At 41.4% G+C, this 17,670-nt stretch overlaps 1 protein-coding gene across 3 annotated transcripts in view; it reads left to right on the top strand.

Annotated features, from left to right (window-relative positions):
- Positions 1-14,467, top strand: part of LOC138293021 (dimethylaniline monooxygenase [N-oxide-forming] 2-like) — a 291,867-nt gene extending 277,400 nt beyond the window's left edge. For 2 of the 3 annotated variants that reach the window (XM_069231993.1, XM_069231995.1), the window contains exon 9: positions 11,501-11,967. In XM_069231993.1, coding sequence (XP_069088094.1) covers positions 11,501-11,846 — 346 coding nt within the window. In that variant the 3' untranslated portion in view covers positions 11,847-11,967. Of the gene's footprint in view, positions 1-11,500 lie in introns of all 3 variants that reach the window. The other variant, XM_069231994.1, reaches the window with a different exon arrangement.
- The last annotated feature ends 3,203 nt before the right edge of the window (positions 14,468-17,670 follow it).

Genomic DNA, 17,670 nt, shown 5'->3' with positions numbered 1-17,670 from the left:
CTCAATCATCTTTCGGCTTTACACCTTCTGCAGTAATCATGTGTCCAAGGTAAGAGATTTCATTTTTTTTAAACTTACACTTATCCCCTTTAAGAGTTATACCTTTGTTCTGGAAAATGTTGAGCACACTCCTCACAGATGTTCTGTGTTGTTCAAGAGTACTGGAGAATATGAGAACATCATCTTGAAAACATTTCACGAAAGGCAACTCACCAAGAAGCTCATTCATGAGTCTTTGGAAGACCGAAGCCGCAGAACATAGACCAAACGGCATCTGGTTGAATTTATAAACACCAAAAGGAGTGATAAAGGAAGTCAACACTTTAGATTCTTCACAAAGCTGAACCTGGTGATAAGCCGAGCTGAGATCCAAAGTAGTGAAAAATCTAGCATTACCTAACGAACTTATCATTTCAGTTATGTTGGGTAAGGGAAACCTGTCTTCAACTACTGCCTTATTTAAATTGCGCAAGTCCACAAACAATCTTATGTCTCCATTGGCCTTAGAGGCAACCACAATGGGTGCAATCCATTCCGCAGCCTCAACTTTTTCAATGATACTTTCTGATTCTAATCTCTGAAGTTCCTTTCTCACATTGTCCCTTACACTAAAGGGTATACTTCTAACTTTGCACATTACAGGTATTGCTCCTTTCTCAAGTACAATGCGATGCTTGTAGCCCTTAACACACCCAATTTTGTTGGAAAATACCTCAGGAAATTCATTCTTGAGATCTTCACCCTCCATACATACCTTCTGCACTTGAACTTGAGGGTTAGCATTAGGATTCAATATAATATTAAGTAATTTTTGATGAGGCCATCCCAAAACCGTGTCACCCACAACAGGAATATATATTTTTCCTTCAATTACGTTTCCCTTGAACGTGATCTTAGCCTCAAAGTACCCTCTTAACTCAATAGGTTTCCCACCATAACTAAACGGCATAACATCCAGAGGGAGAAGAGTCACATTGTTGACAAAGTATTTCAAATAATCTGACTCAGAAATCAGGGTTAACTTTGCGCCTGAATCCATCATCATGGAAACCTTGATCCCATTTACATCAACCTCATCAATGGGATAATCACAATTTACCCTGGCAATACAATTTACATCATTAACAACCTGTCACACAAACGACTTCTCTTCCTCTTCATCACTGCAAGCATACTCAATTTCATTCCCTTTCACCACTTTCTTCTCACTTGACTTGCAACATCTAGCAAAAGGCCCTTTTTTACCACATTTTTTACATAACATGTTAATTGCTGGACAATCCTTGCTATTGGCTAAGTGTGATGAAGAATTACACCTATAGCATAACAGTTTAGATTTGAGTGATCCAGTCGGTTTCTTTGTTGCCACCTTGGTTTCAACTAACTGGATATCCCTCAAGGCATTTTTAGATTTTCTTAAGTTTTCCATGCAAAGTTCAGAATGTTCAATTTGTTTTGCCACCAGTATAACTTCATCCAAATCTGGATCACCTTTGGACCACAAGGCTTCTCTAATCTTGTCGCTCTTACATTCCAGCATAAATTGGTCCCTAATGCGCTCCTCCAAAGTGTCACCAAATTTACATTGGGCAGCCAATTTACGCAAAGCAGTCACAAAATCCTCCACTGTCTCAGTTTCACTTTGCTTACATTTACCAAAGTAGTACCTTTGTAAGATAATGGACACTTTAGGGAGATAATGTCTATCCAACCTGAGCAAAGTTAATTCAAAGCATTCAAATTTGTGTCGCCTTCCGCTCCATCTGGTGAATCAATTACCGGTAAATTCTCCAAAATCTCCTGACCTTCTGCACCCAGACAATGTTGGAGAATAGAAGTTTTCCGGTCTGCAGATAAATTGCTGCCACAAACTCGAATGTATGTAAGAAAAACCTTTTTCCATTTACTCCATGGTATAGGTGGATCACCAGGTAAAGACAAGAAAAAGGGAGGCAGTGTTATATTCTGCATTCTCTCAGATATACTCTTACTTAAATGCAACCCTTTGCAATGTAAAACTGCCTTAAATGTTAATAATCATGTGTAACAAAGCAGAGCATATCAAAAGAATACATAGTAGAAAACAAAGAGAAAAAAAAAAATAGTGTCTTACAGCACTTGCTAGCGAGGTTGCTAAAGCTTGTGCGTTGCCTAGCAACAAAACCTTAATGCTGAGATAGAAGCATTGGCCCAAAGCCAAGATAAATACCCAACTTTTCTTAAACACAATGAAGCAAGGTAATTATCAAGTTCAGCTGAACACTTCAAGACTCATGTTGGCAGGCATCCTAACTGTGAAATGTAAACATTGGCTGGGAGCCAAAACAACATCACACGGGTTAAATCCTTTCTTTGGATAGTTTCAGTTGAACACTCTTTTGTTGACAGGCAGCCAAAATCAATACCGAGCTCCAATGAGCTAATTCTGTTTGAAGCAGGGATAGCACAATGCTCGTTAAGCTTCAAAGTAAATATTGGCAGGTGGCCAAGATGAAATGAAACTCATCCGAATTCCTTCTCCTGCTCTGTCAATAAATAGGCAAAGGGCAAAGACCCGACGTCCTAAAGTAAACACAGATCCTTCAGTTCTAACGGCCTTACGAGAGGAAATCCCTTCAGCTTCAGCCGTTGCCTAGGAAACCAGCAATGTCGAACAGCATGAATAGCTCTGGTTTAAAAGCTCAGATGAGAGCAGGTCCTGGGGTCAAAAAGTCCCTTGTCGCCAAAATGAAGTAAATCCATAAGAAAAATACCAATTCAAAAAGTAAAACACGTGTTTATTTGTTCAATTCCGGAATAATGAAAGACCCCAGCCGCTCCTGCTCAGCTCCTTCTTTAACTGCCTCCAATCCCCACATTCCAGGCAGTACCGTTCTAAGAGCAGGGAGAGCAGGAATATACCATTTCACATAACATAAATAAACGAAGCGTAAAGGGACAAGATATAATTACCTGAACCTTGAATTACAATTTGCATACATAAATGTTTCCCCAACAAACAGAATACCACAGGATTGCAATAATATTAAAAGAGGAATTAAGGTCCTCTATATTACCACTTGAGATCCCCAATTGTGAAAACTTTTAATTTAATATATTTCTATACAGCACTTGCACTTTCTCAGGTGTACTGATTTACAGACCCCCGGGCTCCAGTATACAATTCATGGAAGAGTTACCGGCTGCAATAGTGTCCAATAATTTAAGCAAAAATTTCAGTATTAGGGGATTTTAACTTACATCTAGAAGATGAAAATAATGCAACAGCAACAAGTTTAAAACATGATCTTGGGACCATACAGCTGAACCTAAAAATTTAGATCTCTACACATGAGAAAGGCCATCTTTTCGACCCCATTTTTTGTAACAACCCAAAAGTCCAAATAAATAAGGTAATACCACAACAGTGGACAGATCATCATCTTACTCAGTTCTCCCTAGAGAAAGGTTCAGGAATGGAACTGACTAGATCTATGTCTAAAATGGGGTGAAATGGGGAAAATTATCAGGGAAAGATTGGGAGAAGATGTTGCTAAGACCTCAGTCTCTGTTAAAAGAGGACTTAAACCTAGAGGACATATATAACAATTCAGAAGAATGAATTATGTGCTCTCTGGACAAATGTATCACAATCAATTTTATTAAAGATAAAGGGCAAGTTAAAACCACATCCTGGTTCAACCCCCATCTGGCATCTGTGATGAAAAACTGTAAAGAATTAGAAAGGACATGGAGGAAATCATACTGTCCCCAGCTGAAAAAAAAAACAGCAATAAAACATTATCAAAAAGAATTGAAAATGGCACAGGCAAAATAGAACTTTTTAAGATTGTGATGGCACTGAATGCAGACAAGTTAGGCACGTTTCTTCCACCACCGACAATAGCTAGATGTAATGAATTAGTGACCTTCTTTCAATAAAAGGTCGTAAAAATCTATAGCTCTCTCTTGGGTAAATGGGAAGATCGTACTCAGCAAATATTAAACCAGGAATCATCTTCAAACATTACTTCACTTAATACAATCCCTGAGTTGGTAGAGGAGAGGGTACAGGAAATTATGAGAACAGTAAAATCTGGGTCGCCCTTGGACCCAGCCCATCCACAGATCTTAGGGGAATGTGTGCGTATACTCCTTGTAAGTATTACAAAAATCTTAAATAGGCCTCTACAGCTGGGAACAGTGCCCATTAGATGGAAACATGCAGTTATTAGACCACTGCTAAAATAACACCTCATCTAGATCCATTAGATACCAAAAATTACTGCCCTATTTCACTTTTTCGGGTTTTAGAATAGATTCTGGAGAAACATGTTAACCAGAACTTATCTAACCATCTGGAAGGAAACAGACTCCTACATTCGTCGCAGATGGGTTTTAGAGCTCAGCATAGTACAGAATCAGCATTACCGGCGGTCACAGAGGAACTTAAATGAATTCTGGACCAAGGAGGAGCAGCCGCTAATATTCTGTTAAATTTAAATGCACAATTTGATACTGTGGACCATAAGATTTTATCTAACAGACTAAAAGAGATAGGTGTCAAAGATAAAGCGTTGAAATGGATGCAATCTTTTTTTCAGAAGAACTAACTTTTCAAGTGATGGAAAATTTGTGCTTTTCAGATATGATGGCCTCCATGTGTGGATTACCTCAGGGATCCACTCCTAGCCCCACATTTTTAATACATATCTAAGACCTTTAGCCAACATTGTGATTGAGCATGGATTATCCATTGTATCATAGGCAGATGATACCCAACTGGTGATATCATTTGCAAAAGGGAAAGACCTGGTCAGCTGGCAGTTAGCCTTAAGCTTAGAGGACATGGCCAAGTGGATGGCAAACTGCTGCCTTAATCCTAATGGAGAGAAAACTGAAGTGATGATTCTGGGAAATAATCCTCACGCAAGCATGGATTTAGGATGGTCTGATTGTTTGGGTGACCCCCCCACTTCTAAACCCCTCATAAAAATCTAGGCCTGTGGATGGGTAATGCCCTTGCGATGGATGCACAGGCAATAAAGGTGGCCCATAATTGTTTTGGCATATTAAGGACAATAAGGAAAATCATTAACCTACTCCCATACACTTGAGAAGGACAGTGGTACAGGCTCTAATAATTTTGCGTCTGGACTATGGAAACTCTCTATGCTTAGGCTCTCCAAAATATCTTATGAAAAAGCGGCATGTAGTACAGAATGCAGCAGCCAGAATATCATTGAAAATCTCTAAAACAGAATCAGCACTGAAAACACTGCATTTGCTACCTTTTGATGCAAGAATAAAGTTTAAAACCCTAAGCTTAGTGCATAAACTGATTCATGATAAAGGCCCGCAGAATCTGAGAGGCATATTGTTGCGCTACCATCCTACTAGACCCCTTAGATCAGTTTTGGGGTACCTTTTGAAGGTCCCAAGAATTAGGAAATCTAGATGGGTCCTGGTTGTCCAATCACAGCCAGACTCATTCCCCCTTTGATGACCACTTCCTGGGAAGTGTGACAAAAATCAATCCCAAGTAGCAACATTCTTCAAAAATCCAACATGGATAAAAGTGATTTTTTGGAGGTTAGATCTGGTTGAGCCACCCACTGGTGTGGATAAAAATCCTAAACACACCCCTCTCATGCCCTCCCCTAATCTAATCAAGAGGGCACCTAATTGTCTTGGGTTGCAGGAAGTGGGGGAGGTCCTGAGCTGCTCAAAATGTCCTTCCCTGCCCTTAAAGACCAGTTTGGCTTCACTCCTCCCATCCTGTTTCACCATCTGCTGAAGCAGATCTCCTCCCCCAGGCACATCCTTTGTGTTCAGCCCAGGCCACTTCAGACCTCATCAATAGTAAGTTGTGGGATTTATCATAACAATTAATTTGATACCAAACCTGTGGTATCTGTCACTGAAGGGGACTTTGTAAATTAAAATAAAGTCTCCCCATTGTAGCCTATAGAGGCATTTCACTACAATGAGGGAAAAACAAATGTAGCTGTTTTACCTCACCAGGGCTTATAAAACTATTTTATGAGGTTCCTGTTTATAATTACAAGGCACACAACCCTAGGGGCACAAAAGGCACGCCATAGGGGTGCCTTATATGTAAAAATAAGGTAGTTTAAGACTTTGGAGGTACTTTTAATTACAAAGTCGAATTTAGATATTACTTTAATTTAAAAGCAGCCAGCAAGGCAGGCCTGCCTTTAAAATGACCCTGGGCACCTCAGCAGTGCATCCGATGGGTGCATTACCTATGCTGGGGTCCCAAAACCTACATGCCCTAACATATACTCGGGACTTATAGGTAGGTTGACATAGCCAATTATAATTAGCCTAATTTTCATTTTACACAGAGCACAGGCCCTGGGACTAGTTAGCATTACCCAGGGCACCATCAGAGTCAGGAAAACACCAGCAAAAAGTGAAAAAAGGGGGCAAAAAGTTAGGGCCTCTACAATTAGTCCTGTTTTCTCACAACTTCTCATAGCAGTTTGTCTTCTAGTATGACTGGTGAAGTACAGTCATGTTCCTCACTACCTTAGTCAGTTACAGAAACCTTGTGGTCCTTGGGAGAAACCGTGTAACCTAATTTTTGTAGGCAACAGGCTGTCACAGGTGCTTCTGGGATCTCCACAGTTTCAAAACCTCACCAAATGTACTGGCAGTGTAGATCCTTCACTGGATTGCAACAGTCTGTGTTCTGCTCCTCTTGCCACAGCTCCTTGCAGCTATCCATTCCTGGAGAGCCTCGCCTTCTTGCAAGGTAGTCTCAAGTTAGGTCTCGTTCTTCTGGCAGGTTGTGGAAGTTCCAAGTTCCTAACCTGTAAAAATTAGATTTGGCAGTCTATGGCCCCAACCCTGCAGCACTGTCAATTTTTTTGATTTCCACTATTGTGGCACTCCAGATTCTGGTTAATAAAAAAAGTAGACTGGTGTACTGTTGTCCCCCTCTAGCACGAGTGTTAGGCAGTCCTTGCCTTTTACGTATTCCTTCCAGATTAGTCCAACCATAGTCTTCCCCCTACAGTGTCAGGAGAAAGGTGGGTGGAGTTCGGAGCCCCTTATAAGGGGAGACCCAAAACAAGGCCACAAAAGAAGGGGATGGTACCCCATTTAATGAACCCTCAACCTGTTTAGGGTAATACTTCCTGGCAACTATGTTGCACAACAGGCAGGGGGATTTAATATGCTTTAAAGGCAGCCTCTACTACTCTAGCAACACAAAAGGATGATGGACGGAGTGCTGAAAGCTTTCAAACACTCACCCCCAGTCACAGATCTGGGTTTCATCCATCGTTCTTTTGCCCACCATGCTACCCCAGTTTGGACCATGCCATATGCAACTCAGCCTTTGCCCTGTTCCCCATGGGAACAGTACAGCCCAAACTGCCAAGCCAGTTCCTCCCTGGACCAGAAACAAGCATCCTGGGACTGGTTTTGAGGCCACAAAAGAAGGAGATACTGCCTCTTTTAATGAACTTTCAACCTTTTTAGGGTAATACTTCCAGGCAACTATGTGGCACAACAGGCAGAGGTATTCCCTATGCTTTAAAGGCAGTCTCTACTATTCTCCACATCTTAGAATGTGGTCTACTACAAAGGACTTCATAAACGTTTGGCAGATGCCCTGCAATCCACAATGTTGTCTGAGCTCTCTCCAGCCTCCATTTTATGTACCATGTCATTGCAGTAAATCAAAATGGATTCCATTGCAGCCACCTGTAGTACACATGCTCCAAGCACCTTTTACCACTTTCTACCATGAACCAAGTAGCAGGGAATTAAAAGAACAATATACTTACACAGGAGAGGTTAGTGGGCAACTGTTTTTGGGAGATGGCAGGTAAAAAGGCCTGTCCTTCCACTATCATAGTCTTTAGACAAGGGAGGTCTACATGGTGTGCCTGTGTGCCTCTCCAGACCCCAAGGGCTGTCTCTGGAGTGCATGGACCAGCAGTGCACACATGATTGTCATGTGTGCTGTAACCAAAATCATCCCCAACCAACAGCCAATAGAATAATGAATAATGCTATGGGGAACTCAAAGGAGTAGTCCATGCTCTCCAGGGCCACTCAGGAGTCTTTTCCACCCCAAGAGTTGTGTTCACACGCTTCCAAATTTGCAGCTCCCCTCACTCTATTTGGAGTTGGGATAGTGTTCTGTTTATGCGGTTGAAGCCTTCATTGACATAAACCTTTGACCTGAGAGCTCGTCCATCACTGGGACTTCATGCCATTTTACTTATGTATAAATGTACAATGGTCCCCATATTCAAGGAAGAAGCTCCCTGTGTGTAAGGATAATTATTTTTTGTTTTCAAGAAATAAAACCCGCTTTTGGAGTTTTGTTTCTTGAAAACATGAGCAACTTTGCCAAATGGGCATATGAAACATGGCACCCTCTTGACAAAGCCTCTGTGATATTGGTGGAGCTAGTAACAACAATGTATGCCTGCTCCCTGTGTGTAAGGATAATTATTTTTTGTTTTCAAGAAATAAAAACCGCTTTTGGAGTTTTTTTTCCTTGAAAAAAAGAGCAACTTTGCCAAATGGGCATATGAAACATGGCACCCGCTTGACAAAGCTTCTGTGAAATCGGTGGAGCTAGTAACAGCAATGTATGCATTTGCAACACCAAATTTACATTTTCCCCAAATTGTGCCTCCATTTGTTTCATAGCATTATCAAATACATCTAACTTCCCTGGCTAATTTTCAAGCAAATGCTAACACTGGTTTAAACATTCTGCTCGTATACTAATGGCCTGTTTAGAGCTTGGAGGGAACTGAAAGTCCTCTAATTTCTGGAAGTAACTTTAAATAGAATGAAATCCACTGGCTAAAATACTAATGCAATAATATCCGTAAGGCAGAGGTAATTCTGTTTCTGAATGGTACTTCATATATATAGTTTCCTCTAGAAATTGGACGATTTTCATTTCACATTAAATGAGGTCCTAAGATTAATATCTTCCTGTGTGGAAAATACTCTTCAGCATTAAACATATCTATCCATTTTCCCATTCAATAAACTGGCTCTTCTAGAATGGCTCAAAATGTTGCAAGTGGATTTGATGCTAGTAGAGTTGTTGCTCTTCAGTCAATCTACACGTCAGCTTAACTTCCCTTTAAAATAAACAACGCAAGTGTTGTGAAGAGTCCCCTTTTATCCTTCTCCAGAATCTGTTCATTCGCACTCCTCTTGAAAGGAACAATGCACAATATTTGTGGCCCTGGTCGATAGGGAGACGTCACCTTCTACATCTCTATGACCTGTTTAGGTATTTCTACCAATGCACAGAAGCTCGTCCAGATTTCCCAGGTGAAGGCATCACAACACCCTTTGTATCCTCGGATTTTTACCCAATACCTGAGAATCTAGACCGGGTAATCCACATTCACTTTGCAGCTTCTGTTATTTTTTAGCAGGCTTCTTCTGCACAGGTAGACCTTATTCTGACTTTGGCAGGTGGCCCATCAGCCTACTGGGTCAGAAAAGGCCCTGGTCTAATCCCAGCCACCTTAGTTTCCTCTGGCATATTATCATGAGATCTCTACTTCTCTACATGCCTAGAATGGATTTCATCACCTTATGTGCATTGGCCAGAGCAGTGTTTGTACTTAAGGCAGAGCTGAAGGCCAAGCAGGATGCCATGTTGAATCAGCCCTCTTGGCATTCTTTCTGTTCTGCATGACTAAACCTCCAAAGTGAAGTTTCACTTTACAGAACAAAAAATGTTCCTGTTTCATAGGGAGTTTTTCTCACTGAGCATCAGGAACAAATTTCTTATCACTTGCCATTTCCATCATGCCTCCCATTTTGTTCCATGGCAGGAACAAGTGCCAATTCAAACTGGCAGCCCAGTTTTAGATGGGCCAACAGATCAAATAATTCCAACAGCAGAGGCAGAAGAGCAAGGACGTCATTGAGAGGTCGCCAGGGGTCACAGTTGCTACCACTGGCTTGTCCCTTGGACCCCTGGCATTAGTTTTGTGATCCAGGCCTCAGAGGTGCAAAATCAGTGCCAAAAACACAGGGACAGCTTGCTTTTTTGGTCATTGGTGCTCAACCCCTCTTGTTTACAACTTATTTTAGTTCGACTAATAGTGAATAATAACTTATTACTCACTATTAATATGATAAAAAATGGAGCACCAGTAACTGGAACGACATTTTGTGGAAGCTAAGGCAAACAGCAATGTTTTTGAATGTATGTTGTGTACATGTTTGCGGGCAAGTGTTTGTAAGCAAGAGAGAGTGTGTGTATGTGGGGGTCCTTCATCTCTGTATGTGTGAGCATGTGTGTGAGTGAAAGTGAGTGAGTGAGAGTCAGTAACAGGTAGTGATTGAGCATTAGGGACAGTCAGTTTCAGTAATGGAGTATGAGTGAGTGAAAGTAACTGCAAGTGAGTGTGAGTGGATGAGTAGACACACTACTCGTGGTCACACAAAGCCTTTGAAGTACACCTCCATTTTAGGCCACTATCATGTCTTACTCCTGTACTGAACAACTTTGTTACTTAATGGAAGCAGCTTGTGGGACACCCTGCTCGTGGTGGCCTTGATCAGTTAACTTGGTCCCTGCCTTGGACCTCCAACAAGTACCATTTTTAACGTTGTTTGTTTTGCCTTTGCTTGTTTGCCTTGAATTCTCATTGTTCCATTTTGTAGCTGCCTTACAAATCTCTTATGTTGCAAGTGTGACTTATCCCATAGTTCTTGCTTAAATAGCAAATTCCCACACTCTATGTAATACTGATCGACTTTATATGTGATTTTTTATCTTAACCTTGTATCACATGTACTTTACCTTTACTATTGCTCACAATGTACGGCTACGTTTTGTTTCTGCTCCTGTACTTTGTCCTTTTATGGACGTAATGTTCTTCCATGCCTCCATTTCCTAAGTGCGAGCATTTCCAGAGTGATGTATCCCACCTTTTGTCACTGTTACAATGCGCTGCTCAGGCTTGCTATGACTCTTACCTAGCTCCTAATTTACACTTTACCAACAAATCTACATACATATAAATAAATATATATATATATATATATACACATACACACACACACACACACACACACACACACAGAGTCTCGGCATTTACGAGACCTACTGTGTGACACTCATGGAGTTACTGCATATCAATAGACCACAACTGTGTTCAATATCTACTCAGTAGACATGGATTAATTGCCCTCAGTTCCACTAATTAACATTCAATAGCAAGTGACCCTTTGCATTGCTGTGACTAAGGCAAGAGGTGAAACTATTAGAAGTATTCTCAGTCATCTTAATGAGACTTGCTGTGGAGAGCTGGAGTCTGAAACAAAAAGCTTTGTGAAAGGGATCGATCGTGGCTGCCTCTATTACCCAGAACCCAACTGGACATTTCTACCTCATAACTGACAGAGCATTAGACATATTCTTACTAGTCAGGGTTAACCATACAAAACCTCAAGTAACTGTTACTGCTTTTGATACATGCCTTGTTCTTTCATTAAGGTATGGGACCATCGAGGACAGAGCCTTTCAGATCGATTTCATCGAGTACATTGACGAGCTTGCTTCAGAGATCGGTGTGAAGCCCAGTTTCTTCAATCTCCTTCTGAGTGATCCCAGACTGGCACTGAAAGTCTCCTTCAGCGCTTGCACATCACCACAGTACCGACTGACTGGTCCAGGGAAGTGGGACGGAGCACGGAATGCTATCCTGACCAAGTGGGACCGGGTAGTGGCACCCATGAAGATGCGGGTGGTGAACAAGAAGACCATGAGGTCCCCGCTCTCTACCATGCTTGGGCTTCTCTGCCTCTTTGCTTTGCTTTCCTCTGTTGTAATGTTTACATAAACAACATAAAAAAAATCCTTATAGCCAATCCTCCCCACCAATGTATAGAGGCTGTTTTATAATATAGGGGCTCATATTGTTTTTGTGTATATAAGTACCACAATGGAATTTTAGTGTGTCTTTCTCAACAACGTTATTGTCTAATTACTTACCTAGAGCTGTTTAGCTCTCCAACTGAACATCTTCCATAGCATTCAATTACCACACCTGTACTTTTTTCTCTATACCGTGCTAGATCTTTGGTGAGAGTGGATGGGTGTGGCCTCGCTGCATCAAGTCACAAGGCTGCCCCTCATACCTCTGGAGAAACCAGCATTAATCATTAATTATTTGGCACAGTCTGAGTGGGGAGCTGGCAGACTAGAGGGAAGCCACATGACAGTATGGCCTGCATGCGCCAGCATAAGCCATGGCAACTGGCGCCACTCAGTCAATGCCGATAGCTCCATTCTGGCAACAGAGCCCCTAGCAGTTACTGGCAAATGCATTTTATAACATATAGCTCATAACTTGAGCTTATCCGACCTTTGCATTATGCAGAAACGTTTTAAGGTATGGGCACAGTGGGCTTTGGCTCAGGGCCCTAGTCTTTCAGGGGGCATCCTGATAGAGCCAGCTCTGTTCTGCCGTATCTTGCCCAGATTACCTTGATTCATTCTTAAACAGATTGGTTTAAATACCCATTTCCTTTAATTTGGTTTTAATGTCGGGTGGTGGGTGATAGTCTATTCCTACACTTTAAAGAGAAATGTTGTGTTTGTTTCATGCAACGGCCATAATATAAGTTTCTTTTGAGAAGGGGTCATAGAGATTATTTGCAATAATATTAGTGAGCTACTGCTATGTTATATTATTGAAAACATATGCCACTATCCCTGAATATAAGATGTAAACACAATTAGAAATGGGACTAGAGTGCCTGTGCACTGTCAGTGACCTGGCCAAAGAGGGCTTGAAAGTGCTGAAATGGGATAGTTAATTCAAAGCTGATCCAACCAGGGCCCCCAAAATACGTTTGGCCCAGGGCCCCTAAAGTTCTTAAAATGTCCCAAGCATTATGGACTGACTGCAGCGGATGGACTGTCATAATTAGAATGTAAGGGTAGCCCTGTCACTCAGGTTGGCACTTATCTTAAATGAATGGATTGTGATCAGCGCATTGTTTTTATTTCCTATGCCTCAACTGAATGTTTGCCCACTAGCGCTTGCACCTTGTCCCCCTGCTATGTCCGAGTGAGTATCTGATTGGAAGACTCCAGCAGCATCTGGAGTAGTTTATCTAGTGCCCCTTTCAGCCTCAACGTGGAGCATATCAGCTGCAAATATGAACCTGGACTACCTTCTTTGAAGCAAAAAGCTGGAAAATGGATGTTTAACTCTCGGTACAGCAATGGGATGATGCTAATGTAAAAGAAACTACTATCAAACTATGGCTGAAGAGGCGTGACTCAAAGCAACCAGTGACTGAAGAGTGACTGAAGTGGGATGACCCAAAGCCCATTCTATGTATGGTTATGGTATGGAATATGTGAGAGAGCTTAGTAGTCAGACATAAAAAGATGTATCCTTAGTATTACAGCCATTTTTTTGGCACCATAGGTTCTTTCTGATATTTGTGCTTCAGAGTGCTCAATTTTATGTAAATTACTATAAAATGGACATATCATTGTATTTAATAAATGCTTGATTTTTTTCAGCACGGGCTAGGGAAACTGCCATTATTGCTTAGCTCCAGCTTGAGCAGGCAAAATGGTGACCCACTGAAGTGGAATGTATCTGTGATGCAGAATGTGAAATATCAGAGACTTTAATACAAACACTTCTGCAAAACATGGCATGGGAAGTGCACTGGCCCCCAGCTCAGTACCCTCGGAATGCGCACTGTCTGCAGAGCACTGCAGACAGTGTGCATTCAATGAGTGCTGGAGTGCTACAGTATTGGCCTCAGCCAGTGCTTAATTTGTAAATAAAAAGGTGCCGGTGTCCAAAGCCCTCCTCTTAAACACGCGGTTGCTGCAATTAAATGGCTGAACACGGAACATTGAGGCAGCGTAATCCTGAAGCCATCTTGGGCCTCTTCAATCCACATAAAGCCACTCCCTGACCCTTCAGCTCACTCTTGCAGCTTTCTACTTTCTCCCTTTGTGGCGCTTTTTCGTTTTTCCCTTCATCCGTCTTTCCCATATGTGTCTTTTGCTTACAGCAAATGCTTGAGGCAGAAGAATAAGCCCCGGCCCTCAAAAATAAGTGCCCGTGCTCAGCACCGGAAACAACAAGCACAAATTAAGCACTGGCCTCAGCTCCCTTATAGGAGCCGAGGCCAATATCGTAGCACTGTTCCCACCAGTCAGCCCGGCAGGAACACATATTACAATGTTTACGCATGTCAACCCGGCAGGAACATTGTAATACACTCTTTGGGGACACCACCGGTACGACGTGGCATCCTCCCTACGGCTTTGGCGGCCCGCTTTTAGGGCAGCCAAAGTCATAATGAGGCCCTAGGTCTACTTCATTTAGGAATAATATCTCTTTGAGATCCAATTTATTCAAATGAGTATCATTTGCAATTTTAGAGATTAGTGTAAAATATTGAAAATAAAAATAAAACAATAAAATAATTCTTGTTCCATGTTTATTTGTGTTGCAAAACTGCTAAATGAATACGTCAAAATCCGGCCCCAGCAATTACAAGCTAATAGCTCTTCTGGACAACAAAGCAAAATTCTCTGCAAGCTTGCTCTTGAAGGATTGTGACAATGGGTGGTGTTTAGGGGCCTTATTCCAAAGAATCAAACAGGGTTTGTTGAGAAGTGGGGCACCCCGACAAACCTATTAGCAAAATCCTTACTCTCAGGAAAAGACAGCCAGTCAAAATGACTTTGTTTGATCTGTACAAGTTCCTTAAAGTTCTGTAAAAACATACAATACACAACATTTCCATATAAAAAACACAAGAAAACAACCCAACCATCACAGACATAAACAGACCCTCGATCAATCACACACATTATTTAAACAAGTGATCTCAAGGGTGTGGATTTTAATAAAATATCTACTTGTTCCTGTGACAGGTTGCCTCATAAATCTACTTGTCCTGCAAAAAAAATCCACTTGTCCCTTTAGTGCCACACAGTGCACCGATAAGTTATGGAAGCAATCTCATTATAGACGAGCTCTGATAATAGCCTCTCTGATTATGCCATGGCTCATACTACAGTAGGGGTTGAATTCTAGCACGTCCCTCATTTTGCCACCTTTCCACAGATCTACATACTAGGCCTGGAAGTAGCATTAAGCAATAGTTTCAGGGTTGGAATGCACTTTGGAGTCTGTGCAAACATACTAACTTCATGTTTTAGGGGTTTTCACCATCTTTTATCTAATCTTTTCCCATATTGAGAAAGGTTGGAAATGTACTCTTGAGAAGAGCAGAAATAAAGCTTCTTCAATGATTGGGAAAAAAGTGGTTGGACGGAAGGTGAACTTGTAAACGCTCAACAGATTATCACATGAGCAAATCTATACATGCACATTTGCTTGTGCTAAAACGCAGTTCGCAGATTCTTTTGGACAAGGACATGGATACGGCTATTCAGGATTTTCTTGTAGACCTTCAGAAGGGTTTGAGGGTGGTAGTTTGTTACAATATGGACGGGGCCTGCACCACCTCATTTAGACTGCAGAGTAGTGTACAACAAGGTTGTATATTGGCCCTGTTTTTGTGCACATTGTATGGGAATGACTTGAGGGCCAGGCTACTTGATAAGCCTGTAGATTGCCCACCTATAGGTTCTTGTTTGATCCCTGCACTTTTGTACGCAGACAACGCTGTTCTTCTGGCCAGGACTGCACTAGGGTTTCAGTCATTACTTGTTGGCTTTGTTGAGTATGAATAGTTTAGACCGTTGTACTAATCATGTGAAATCCCAGCTGATAGTAATAGGCCCTAAAAAGACCAGGTCAAGATCCTTTTATGTACAGAGTAATAGGTTGTCTAGGATTCATACATATACGTGTTTGGGTGCTGTCTTTGATGCCCGGTTTATGTGGGGGCCATTAGTGAAGGCAATTAAGTTAGTCCTGTCTAAAACCATTCCTTCTCAGCAAAAATAGAAAGTAAGACACTTGGGGCTCTGCTAAAGATTTACCAAACAAAGTCTGTCAATGTGGATATATATACGGTAGTGACATCTCGGGTTATATTAATGCTAAGGATTTACAAGTGGTCGAAAATGGTTTTTGCAGGCACTTATTAGCTGTCCCAGTCACACACCTGCATTTATGGCCCATGAGCAGTTAGGGTTACCATTCTTATCAGATTTGATTGCCCTTTGTCCACTGATTAGGTGGCTGACCATCTGGGTACGGGCTGAAAATCACCTAGGTAGGGAGATTATACAGGATTGCCTGAATTTTCATGGTTGTTCACAGATCAGTTGGTTGAAGTACATCAAAGATAACTTTGCTTAATTAGGCAGGCCTGCTTTGTTTGATTCACCTTCCTCTATTTTGAAGGGTGATATTATCCAGACCCGGAAGAATTTTTACTGTGGAGAAAATCTGAGAGGGAAGCAATAGAGTTGAATAAACCTATGGTTCGTGCCCATACCTTGCTTGTGCCTGGACCTATTATTGAGCCCTATTTGTTATATAAGGTTAATTTCCTAAAAAGGTTCAGGTTCAACCATTTTCATATGTTATTGGCACATCCAAAACCTGTCTCATGGAGCAACAACTTGGGCCCCTGTACTTGTTCTCCACAAGATTTGTTGCACTTTTGTTTGCAGCCACTATGAGATTCCACGGAGAATGTTTCTATCTCCCTTATTGAGATCTACCCTTTTTGTACAAGTGAGGTCCGCTCTTATGTTTTTAGAGTTACTTGCAGATGTTTAAACATCTTTTGCTGTTGCTAGTTTTTTAGCTTTTTCAAAGAGACTGAAAAAATTGCACGTTGACAATAGTCCACAAGGTGATAACACAGGCTGGCCCCCACCCATTGATGTTGTGACCGAGGGGCAAGAGAGTCAGTCCACAGCGTCCATCCCCAAAACTTTAAACCTGTTGTTTGTTGCTAAAACAAACTCCTTAGTATCCTTAGTAGCCTTCTACCAACAACCTACTGATGGCTAGATTTTTCATCCAACCGCATCATGGGTGGAACAAAAACTGCCTTACAACACAGTCCTCAGCACAGGTTTTCAAAGAGGGACCAACCCAAATAACCGTCCTGGTCATTATTACTCTGGCAGCCAAATGGCAACCTTCAGAGCTTGGACATGACAGCCAGTGGGTGTTAACGCTGAATTTTTACTAATGTATTCTGAGTGTTCAATTTGCATAGAAAATGAGTTAACATAGAGAAGTAATGCACGCATTTGAAATTGCGCCTACTTGAGTGACCGTCAATATTCACGAAGTGTACTTATAAATAGCTTATTAATGTAAAATGTTGAGCTTATGTTTGGGTTAATGTAGTAGTATGTCATAATAAAGGTTATTTGCTTTGTTAATTGTAGGCCTTACTTTAGCAAGGTCTTTGGGCTAGTTGCACGGCCTCATGTCAAGCTGCATTTCTTAGGTGAATTATAAAATGGCTGCTTAAAGAATTAAATTGTAATTTTCCACCGCGTTGACTAAATGCTAGTAACTAGAATTCTTTCTCATGAGAACTGCTTGCTAGAATATGCTGTACTAGGGAAACATTGTATAACTTTGTGTGTGTAAAGACAACCTTCCCAGGAGAAGACAATGGATGCACTGACTGGAGTATAAGCTGATACAATATTGATACCTGACAAAGTCCAACTACGGGAACAGG

This window comes from Pleurodeles waltl, chromosome 4_2, assembly GCF_031143425.1.
Source record: "Pleurodeles waltl isolate 20211129_DDA chromosome 4_2, aPleWal1.hap1.20221129, whole genome shotgun sequence".
Classification (NCBI taxonomy): Eukaryota; Metazoa; Chordata; class Amphibia; order Caudata; family Salamandridae; genus Pleurodeles; species Pleurodeles waltl.
Note: the sequence above shows the minus strand (reverse complement) of the source record. Positions and strands in the feature narration are given on the sequence as shown.